Source organism: Abrus precatorius, unplaced genomic scaffold (assembly GCF_003935025.1).
Source record: "Abrus precatorius isolate BTA unplaced genomic scaffold, Abrus_2018 Scaffold8, whole genome shotgun sequence".
NCBI lineage: Eukaryota > Viridiplantae > Streptophyta > Magnoliopsida > Fabales > Fabaceae > Abrus > Abrus precatorius.
In genome coordinates this window covers 2210553-2221068 of record NW_020874428.1, presented here as the reverse complement: position 1 = coordinate 2221068, position 10516 = coordinate 2210553, and the positions used below count along the sequence as shown (strand labels likewise).

At 31.9% G+C, this 10516-nt stretch overlaps 1 protein-coding gene across 3 annotated transcripts; it reads left to right on the top strand.

The window, feature by feature from the left end:
- Positions 1-394: 394 nt before the first annotated feature.
- Positions 395-8246, top strand: LOC113846131 (AFG1-like ATPase). 3 transcript variants are annotated; one of them, XM_027474067.1, is made up of 14 exons: positions 395-594; positions 742-878; positions 1009-1145; positions 1320-1465; positions 1681-1760; positions 1936-2193; positions 2656-2766; positions 2974-3096; positions 4359-4480; positions 4557-4626; positions 5472-5564; positions 5800-5927; positions 6746-6887; positions 7792-8246. In XM_027474067.1, the coding sequence occupies exons 1-14, from the start codon at positions 447-449 to the stop codon at positions 7921-7923; spliced, it is 1827 nt and encodes a 608-aa protein (XP_027329868.1). In that variant the 5' UTR covers positions 395-446; the 3' UTR covers positions 7924-8246. The 3 variants fall into 3 exon arrangements, with proteins under 3 accessions (XP_027329868.1, XP_027329869.1, XP_027329871.1); XM_027474068.1 differs by having other exon boundaries at positions 4359-4471; positions 7792-8168; XM_027474070.1 differs by having other exon boundaries at positions 560-594; positions 742-841; positions 7792-8168.
- The last annotated feature ends 2270 nt before the right edge of the window (positions 8247-10516 follow it).

The following is a 10516-nucleotide window of genomic DNA, read 5'->3' as shown; positions in this document are numbered from 1 at the left end:
ATTTTCTCTCAAAATTCGTAAGAGTAATTTTTTATTATTATTTTTTTCAAAAAATCTTCAGCGGTGATTTTCAAATTTAAAATTTTTTATTATTTTTAAAAAAATTATCAGTAGCGATTTTTTATTTTTTAAATATTTGTTTTTTGAAAAAACAACCTTAAGCTAAAATTGCCTCTAATAATTTTTAAATTTTATATTTTCGTAATTATATATATATATATATATATATATATATATATATATATATAAAATATTTCTCCTAATGTGACATTGGCACGTGCGATTTTCAATTTTGTTTTATGGTGGTGGTGGGAGAAGCAGCCACGTCAGTGACCATCCATCAACCATCAGCCACCTCTGTTCTTATGAGTTACGGTTCAGGCAAATTAGAAATGCAACTGAAGTTCATTGAGGTTTGAAGAACCAAACAAATCGCAAATAAAAACATGAGAAGAAAATGGAATCTTCTCTTTAAATCTAAACAACTCACTGCATTTGCATTTGCAAGCCCAGCTTCTAATTTCCGCGTCAATGCGCTTCTTCGCTCTTATTGCGATCAATCCCGATCCCAACTTCGCCGTCAAAACCGTTCAGGTCGATCCTTTTCTGCACTCTTTTGTAATTTCAATTTCATTTCTGGATCGTGAAAATCCACGTTCTCTATTTTAATTTTAACAATTTAAACGTAGTTTTTCTTTATTTTTAAAATTTTTAAATTTTGTGGAAATTGTGGTGTTCCAGGGCCTCTTGTGCGGTACAGAAGTCTAGTTGATCAAGGGAGATTGCTGCAGGATCCTTACCAAGAGATTGTTGCTTCAGAGCTTGAGAATTTGCTTGCAAGGTTGGAGCAGTATGAGAAAGATATGGAGGAGTATCATGTAAAATTGGAATTGGATATTTTGTTAGTTATACATTTGTTGCACCAACTAACGTGTGTTTTAGCTATGGTTGCGCTGCTTTTATTGTTTTTGTGTTTGTGGTTTTTGAATTTGGCCATGCTCTTGGCAGGTAAATCTATCTAATTGGGAGAAGAAGCGGGAGAATGAGCGGCGAAGGATTCTCATGGAGGAAGTTGAGTTGCAGCAGAAGGATGAGGATTGGTGGAAGCGGTTGAACAATAAGCTTACTGAAAGATGGGCATCCCGGTAAATTTTGAGTTCATTTAACATGGTTTTGATTCAGCCATACTTAAACCAATGTGGTTTTACTGATTCTGAGGATTTTCACTGAAACTAACACTTGCAAAATAGGCTTGCAAATGTTGTTTCATGTATTTGCTGTCATGGTATTGAAGCTACATGTCTTTTTTAATGATTCAGGAAAAGACCAGAAAATATGGAACCAGGGGTAGGGAAATGGGTGTCATATCTTAAACGTGAGAAGAAGTTGGATTCACTAGTTGGTCCCCGTCCAACTGCTCCTCCGGCTCCTAAGGGACTTTACATATATGGCAATGTTGGCAGTGGTAGTTAACCTTCTTTGTGTTTTTCACTTTTTTTTTGGGTACTATTTATGTTTACATGTAATACAAACATATAAGTTATATCAGCTTGATTTGATTTCTCTGGTTGCTTCATTAATGTCACACGCCAAAGTAGATATAATTTACTTCCTTGGTTCTCTTTGTAAAATTATTTTGCCAGTTTCTTTTCTAAATATTTGCTTACTTTAATGCTGAAGGGAAGACCATGCTAATGGACATGTTTTATAGTGCCACGGAAGGAGTTGTTAAACATCGAAGAAGGTATCACTTTCATGAGGTGAGTCTTTTACTATGCTTTTGAGAACTTCTGGTTATATTGATGTAGAATTGTAGATCTCACCTATGTTGTTTTCTGGAATATATGCATCTTCTTATTTTATCTAGACCGTTGAAAAATTTTGTGATCATGGTGATGAAAGCAATAAAAATTAATTTCCTCCATCAATGTGCAGGCCATGCTTAGAATTAACGAACATATGCACAAGATATGGAAGAATCAAGTGGAAGAGAGGCCTTTCCAATCAGCCATTTCTGGTTGGATTATGAATCTTCCCTTTGACAATAAAGCAAAGGAGTGGCTGGCTGCTGAAGAAAGATACAAGCAAGAGGTACAGATGAAAAACATTCTTGCTGCTGTAGCAGATACGTTTTTCCTGGATCAAGAAGAAGGTGAAAAGGGAGCTAGCATTTTGTGTTTTGATGAGATACAGGTAAAGGAAAATTCTTGCATTGTGTTATAATAATTTCTTTCATGGGTAGAGTAAAATGGATTTAATGGATTATTTTATTATTTATTTAATCTGTTTAGGGTTTTGGTGAACATTGGGTGTGTCCTTCCCACTTGGAGTATTTTTTCATAATCCATTTGAAAGTATGGAGGATAAAGTTTATGTAGTTTTCTCCTTCCCTGGTCTAGTTTCTCATTTGTAATCTGTTTGTTTTTCTTGGTTAGGAATATTTTTCCTACCTATATGTTTTACATGTTCCAGATCATAGTGTCTAGTGAAAAGTCTATGTTGGCTTTGAAACACCACTGTTGTAGGATTGAGTTACATCTCTTATTTTTGTTCCTCCTGAACTCATTGTTATAATACTTTATTGCATAACTGGTTTTATTCATTATGTGGCTTGTAGTGTAGAATATTACTAAGTTTTGATGCTTTTTATTTCAGACTGTTGATGTATTTGCTATTGTGGCTTTATCTGGAATTCTTAGCAGATTGCTGAGTAGCGGAACTATTATTGTTGCTACCAGTAATCGAGCACCAAAGGACTTAAATGAGGTGTGTTCTTTACTAATCAATCTTTTGTAGTATGTGTTATCATTTTTACCTGTTATTCAATTACGTGGTAGGGGTTAATAGTTACACCAATGACATCCTCGGTAATTTTCTGGTTTGGAGGAATTGCATCCCTCTCATCCTAGACCAGTTAGAAACAAGGCTTCATTTGTTTCTCTGTATTTTCTTCAGAAATTGTTTTTTGTGCAGGCTGGAATGCAAAAAGAAATCTTCCAAAAACTTGTCTGCAGATTAGAGGAACATTGTGAGAAGATATTGATAGGAAGTGAAATTGACTACCGTCGTTTTATAGCACAGAGATCAGAAAATCAGGTGAGAATTCAAGTTATTTGTTATTTTCCAACCTGTCTCAACTATTGAAAAAGATCTCTATGTGTTGTCAATTGATTCCATAGTAGAAGAGTAGTAATCTGACAACAACGACATCAACTAAGCCTTTTTGGGTCGGCAACATGGATCAAATGGTGCCATATTGTTCTATCGTGAAACATATTAAAATTACAGACAAAGTACTACCTCTAAATCCTTTCCATTGTTTCACGTATAGATTTTTCTTGGTCCCCCTCTGCATCTAACAATTAGGCTACCCTCTATCAAATCTAATCTCCACACTTTGGCTTTTACATGTCTTCTCCAGACATACCCATGCCAACTAAGGCGAGTTTCTACAATTTTTGTTTTACCTTAGGTGTGTCACCCCAACTTCTTCTCCAATGCATTTTACAAGGAAATTTTATTCATAATCATATTTTGTCTACTATATGCACTTAACCAATTTTACATTCTCAATTTTGCTATAATAAGTATATGAAAAATGTTAACTAGTACCCATTAAGGAATCAAAAGAAGAATTTTTTATTGAAAATCATAATAATGCACTCAACCCCATGACATTGACTCTTGGACATGTATAATAACCACATCCACAACCAAGATAAAAAGATAAGGGCTCAAAGTTTAATGCAGTCCTAATGGTTATAGGAAGGTCTGCTATGGCCACATCTTTTGTTCTCATCCTAGTCAAAATTCCTACACATACTTGATTGCTCAAATTTATGCTATATAAACTCCTATCATTGTCTTTTCTAAATCAATAAAAATTATATAATTATCTTTTATTTCTTTGATACCTCTCCATCCAGTATCATAGTATTGTATGATGGTCAACTGTCAACCCACCCAACATGAAACCAAATCAAATTTTAATAAAATGGGTCTCTTGTCATAAATTCTACTAAATTACCTTCTCTCATAACTTCATGATTTATAAGATATATCCTCCTATATTTTGTGCAATTTTATACATCTCCCTTCTTATAAACAGGGATTATAGTATGACTCCACTCGTTTAGCATTTTCATAGATGACAACGTCATAATCTTCTTAAGTAACTTTGTGAGTCAACTAATACCTTCTCACCTAGAGCCTTCCACACCATAAGGGATATACCATCCATCTATTATAGTTTTTGCATCCTTACATGGCATATTCTTATAGCTATATGTTAACAATACATCATATTATGCCTATTGAAATTGGAATATATTGGAATTTCAACGGGCATAGATATGTAGGTACACTATTTCTGGCCTATTGAAAAGGAAGCCATCAAGGAATTTGAGAGAAAGTGGCATGATGTAACAGGCAGATTGGGAGGAAGAATTATCTCCAACACCATCTCAGTGATGTTTGGAAGGTGTTCTATTGATATTTAGTGCTGTCAAACAAGTGTTCATAATAAACATAAATCATATAATTTCTTTCTTTGACAGGACACTTGAGGTTCCTGAAAGCTGTCAAGGAGTTGCACGCTTCACATTTGAGTATCTCTGCGGTCGTCCGGTACATTCTTTTTGTTTGGTTGCTGAACAAAATGCTTTTCCAGCTAATCAAATTATTAAATAATTTTTTTTATATTATTTTATTTTTTACTAAATTGGCAAGTTGATATAATGTTTCATTAAAGTGTTCATGGCTCAAATGGCTAAGAACAACCTTGAAGAGTTAGTTTATAGATATGATGGAACATTTGATGGTTAAACTCTTTGCTCTCTGTGGTTTATTCTTGCTGTGGTGATCTCGTGGCAACTTTTCTTGCCTTGGAGTAGAGGGAAGGGAGCTCTTGAGGTAAAGATTTAGAAAATTGTAAAACCATTTTGCTAATAAGGTAGGAATGACCCTAAGGTGTTTTTAATTGCTTGAGAGTTGAGAGAATTCATATAACCCTTGTTGAATTATATTTGAAACAGTATAAAATCAATTTCCACAGTTTTAGGGACATCTTAAACTATAGAAATGCATGTATTAACAGCATATATTTCCTACTCTGATTAGATTACACCATACAATATTTGATTTTTACAGCAATCAACAGTAGGAATTATTCTATGATAGGAACTAATTGAGCTTCTAAGTTTAAGAATGTTTAGGCTGAATTATGAAAGGATGGACAGGACCTGGTTGAGTATAAATCTAGTGATAGAAAGGATACCAGAATACCATGTGTCTATATTTAGGTGGTTTCTTGTTAAGACCACAAGGATGGTACAAATGCTATGCATGTTTTTCCCTTGTTCTTTAAGCATTATTTGGCTTGCATTTACATCATCATGATTTTAAATTTTCTGTGTGATTGTGCACACTCAAGCAGGTGTACATGATATGTTCTATCTCGTTTTGGTTTTCAGTTGGGTGCAGCAGACTATATTGCAGTAGCTGAAAACTTTCACACTGTTTTCATATCTGATATTCCAGTGATGAGTATGCGCATCCGTGACAAGGTACTTATCAGAAAGATAAGTTGATTTTGCCTTAATCTAGTGATAAATGCCTAATTTTTTGCAATAGAAATTGTGCATTAATATCTTGCTTTCTGACTCTCAGCCTAATTTCATAAGTTATTCCTTAAATTCAATGCTTAAAATTTTTGTGCATCAGTCTTGGCCTTTCTATTTGGTACATTTGTTTCTGCATACCCCTATCCTATTTTGACCTAAAACTTGTTCCACTTTTCAGGCGCGGAGATTTATAACCCTTATTGATGAGTTATATAATCATCATTGCTGCCTGTGTTGTTTGGCATCCTCTTCAATTGATGAATTATTTCAAGGAACTGAGGAAGGCACACTTTTTGACTTGGAAAGGTAATTTTGTCTGTTTGTATGAATTATATCATGTGTGATGCTTTGTTTTACAAAGTATAATTGTGTTAAACCTTCCCTAATAGTGGATGATAATTCTGTTTACCATTCTTGTCACTTCACCTTCAATACATTATCCAGTAATTGATTCTGACGCTTGTTATGCCTGTAGTTAGGAACAGATGGGTTTGTATTGGAAACTTTTCTTTTGAATTCATGGGTATTCATTTTCTTAACTGATCATTTACAGTTATTGAATGAATCCCTGTAATTGTGCACCAATGTTATACACCAATGTTATACTTGACCAAACAAATAACCATATATTACATTTGCCATCATGTGGCATAAAAAAGTGAGACTAGGCAAGAAGGAAGGGTTTTGCTCACAGTTTATCCAAAATCTATGTTAAGTAATTGCTATTTTTGTGGTGTGGTAAGGTTACATAGAATCCAAAATAATTATAAAAGTGGTTTTACTGATAAAGTTGAGAAGTTGGGGACCATATACCCTGATTTGAAAGGTCCACTTCCCATGTATATCCTAACTTGGCATGGAAGGCAGGCAGAATTATAAATTATGAAATTGTTAAATTCCCTGTCTATTTAATTTTCTTGTGACAAATTGTAACTTTAATAATTAGTTACCGATTTTTATATGTTCTGTTAGTTGGGCCAGCATTCCTTTTGTTGTTAGAATTCTGAATAATGAATAAAATCATGATGACTCGTGGCCTATCTATCAGCTTTGATTTTTATAGTAATGGTTCTAATTAAATGATGCATTGTTAAGTGAAACTTCTCACTCTTGTTTGATTCCAGTTTCCAGTTTGAAACTGAGACTGAAGGTGGGAAACTTCGCTGCAATGTCTTGGCAGAAGGCAAGGTGGGCTCAGGAGGTGCCCCGGTTGGTATCACATCCATCCTGTCCGGTCAAGAAGAGATGTTTGCTTTTCACAGAGCTGTAAGTAGTGATTTCCCTGGTTTTAGTTGCAAGTTGCAACAAAATCATTATTTAGCACTATGATGAATGGTTCCGTGTATTATTTATTGTTCCTGACTACAAGCATTGTAGTGGCATTTCATGATAAAATTCTTTTTTGTATTCCCATAGATGTTTGCTTCCTGCTGATGAGTGTAACATACACTAGTTTCTCATATGTTGTGATAAAGGGTGCTAATGCTATACAGTGATTTTGTAAAACATTAAAGGAAACTTTGAAGTAACTCATGAAATACAATTCACTTTTATTTGTTTTCTGATGGAAATCTGAAAATGATTGAAAAAAATGTAGTTAACACAATTGATAGAGTGCAGTTTAAACTCATTCACACAGTCAGCAGACTTGCTAAATAATTAAGCATAATTTGTAGTCACAAGATTTCTTCAAGATATGATCTGCCTGCCTTAAGATTTGCAAAAGAACCATCTTCTTTCGGTATGTTTCAGATAGATTTGAAATTGTCAAGCTTACTATAGAGATTAATGATACTTGCACAAACTTTATCCTCACGAACACCTCAGGCCTCAGACTCTGGTAAACTCATTTGGGCCTTCCAAAACAGTTACCGTCGGATTGAGGTGTTATCCAATGGCTTTCTGGAGAGTTTGAAAAGGAAAAATTGTAGATATCATTACAATATTAGAACATATGCAGCTGCATAACTTGTCTGCCGTGAACTGCTTTGCCTGTAGACTCTATTGTTTTTCATCGTGTTGTTAAACTCTGACTAGTTACTCAGTGTTCAATGTTGCATGGTCGTATTTGCATACAACGATATAGCTGTCCCCTAAATTCTTTGCATTGCTCTTAAACATTGAAAGATCAACAAAGAAGAAAATAATAACATTGGGTCTTTCTTTGTAGGTCTCACGCCTGATTGAAATGCAAACGCCATTATACTTGGATGGAGCCAGTAATTTCCACCCTTATTTTCAGAGGCAACATAAAAAGTTCCAAAAAGATCGTGACAGCTTGCTATCTGAGTCATCAATCTGAAAGTAAATTTCTTTATTCTACATGAAGTAAAATTGTAACCTGATGCAAATTGACTTTTATACTCTTCTGTGGAGATAGATAATCGGTCCACATTAGTCAGTAATAAGGACCAACAGACTAGACGAGTGATCAAGTTACTGACAGTATTGATTTATTCCTTACAACTGTCTCTTAAAAAATGCATATTGCATAATGCATATAACGTGTAATTTTGAAGAGGTTCTAAACTTCTAATTGTATAAATGCTGAAGGATTAAATCCTATCTGCATATTTGTTAGCTGTAAAGATTGATCCAGTTCAATAATAAATCCTGTTACTTTGTCAAACTGTTGCGTGCGTAATTTGCTGATTTTGAATCTGCAAGCTCACCCTTTTCTGCGTTACAACTGTCAACTTCAACAGGCAAGCTGGGATAGCATACGAGGGTTACTGTGTAATCGTGAGAAGTTTATCTGAAAGACCAAAAATAAGTGACACGCGACTGATGTTGATGTCTCTGAATAGGCTAGAAATACCACTTTAACCATTTTAGTTTTGTTTCGAAGGTATATAGTATTATTATATTTACTATGCGAAATCATTTAAATAGACCTACTTTCATGATCAATAAATGTTTTCACGTATAAAGTTCACCGTTGACTTCATTGTAGTACAACTCTTTGCTTTTTGTGTGGACTCTGCGAGATGCAATGATTGGTTTGATAAGATAGTTTGAGAGAAATTTAATAATGGTGCATAACTATTATTAGAGAAATGAAACATTCTCTTATTCTGCCGCATTTGTTACAAATTTGCAACGATACATTAAGAATTAGAAACACCCACTTATAACTAATGACAATCGTAGAGTAATACACATAATATCCGAAATTTGATCCCCGTTTTTTTAAAGAAAAAAGAATTGCACTTCAATTCTTCCCAGCGTAATTCAACAATTTAAATTATTTGTACAAAATAGTAGAAATTTTGAATTACCAGAAAATTTTGAATTAACAGAAGAGAATGTCATGCAAATTCATGTTCATCGATTGGTGTGGTAGGGTACTGTGCTTCAGGTTAGTGCCGCTGCATGGTTTCTAATGTTGCATTGTTTTTCATATCCAATTCCTGTTTCATTTTGTATTGCAGTGAATCCAAGCCTATCTGAGATATTTTTCTCATGGGCATCAATTCAGAAGAACTTTCTTTGAAATCCCATGTAAAAATATCTGATAGATCAATGCTTTAGCTCCAAGAAACAAGAAGATACAAAAGTACAATAAAAATTTATTTCTCAGTAGAAATTTACTATTATTAAATATTTAAACATAGTTCTAAGGGTTAAGGTTAAAAAATTGATAATAAATTAATAAATAATAAATTTTTATAAATAATTATTGCATTTAATGTTACAATGCATTATATTTTGTAGTATCTTATAATTTTCAATAAAAATGTATAGGTCATGTTAACCAATGTCCTAAGAACATTCGTCAAAAAATTAATAAATAGTACTATTTCTAGTCTTGTTTATTAAAAGACAATTATCACCATTTTTTTTTCAAAATATAAGAAACAAAGATGCATTTTTAAATGTATTAATTGTTAAAAAGATTGATAACTTTATTTATTGTGAAATTTGTATTATTAAAAGCACTTGCCCATATAAAATAAATATATCTATTTATTTAATTTAAGAGTTACTAATTTGATCAGTTATTTAGAAGATATTTTTAAAATATACTATAAATTTATGATATATAATTAATTTTTATCGACCATAATAAATTAGTTATTTATTTCTTATAAAAAATGACCAGAAGAAACAAATTATTATTCTAAAATATAGTAAAATGCATTAAAATTTATAGGAGTGGGTGCGCTTTTGTGTTTTTCAATAGAAAAAATATACTATTTTTTTATTTCATAACCAGTACATTAATTTTTAAAAATTTATTAATTTTATTATTTCAAAATTTGACTTAAATATATTTTTGTTTCTTAAAATATTTTAATTTTGATTCTTATAAATTTATTAATTTTTGGTTTAGTCTCTATTTTAAAAAAAAGTATTGGTTTTGATCCTCATACTTATTTAATTTTACAAAAAAAGTAATACATAATATAAAAATTAACATGTGACAACGTATAAATTAGTCTCATCATCATTTAATAGATTAAAGACTAAATTAATAATTTTTTAAATATTTTTTAACGTGTATACACCTAATTAAAAATATAACATTTCATATTATTAATACATTAAATTTAATAATATCACATTATAGCAAAAAATTTAATATTATCATATAACTTTTAATTAAAAAAAATTACTATACACAAGTTTTATGGCGTGCTCTTGCGTACACATTAAAAAAAAGTTATTTTTTAAAATATAGGAACTAAAATGAAAAATTTATTAAGATAAAAATTTAGTATATTTAAAAAATAAAAAAAAACATATTTAACCTTAAAAATTTACTAAACATAATAAAAAAATTTAACATGAAAAAAAAAGAACTCTTAGTTTTATCTCTCCTCTCGAAATATATTAAAAATGTAATCTTTTAAATACATTTTACTCTATATTAAAATAATTATTTAGGTCATAAA

Bases quoted from the DNA above. Each gene is read 5' to 3' on its own strand.
- LOC113846131 (XM_027474067.1), top strand. From the start codon at position 447: ATGAGAAGAAAATGGAATCTTCTCTTTAAATCTAAACAACTCACTGCA. The intron at 595-741 runs GTCGATCCTTTT...GTGGTGTTCCAG, and splicing joins TCGCCGTCAAAACCGTTCAG to GGCCTCTTGTGCGGTACAGA. The intron at 4,627-5,471 runs GTACATTCTTTT...TTTGGTTTTCAG, and splicing joins AGTATCTCTGCGGTCGTCCG to TTGGGTGCAGCAGACTATAT.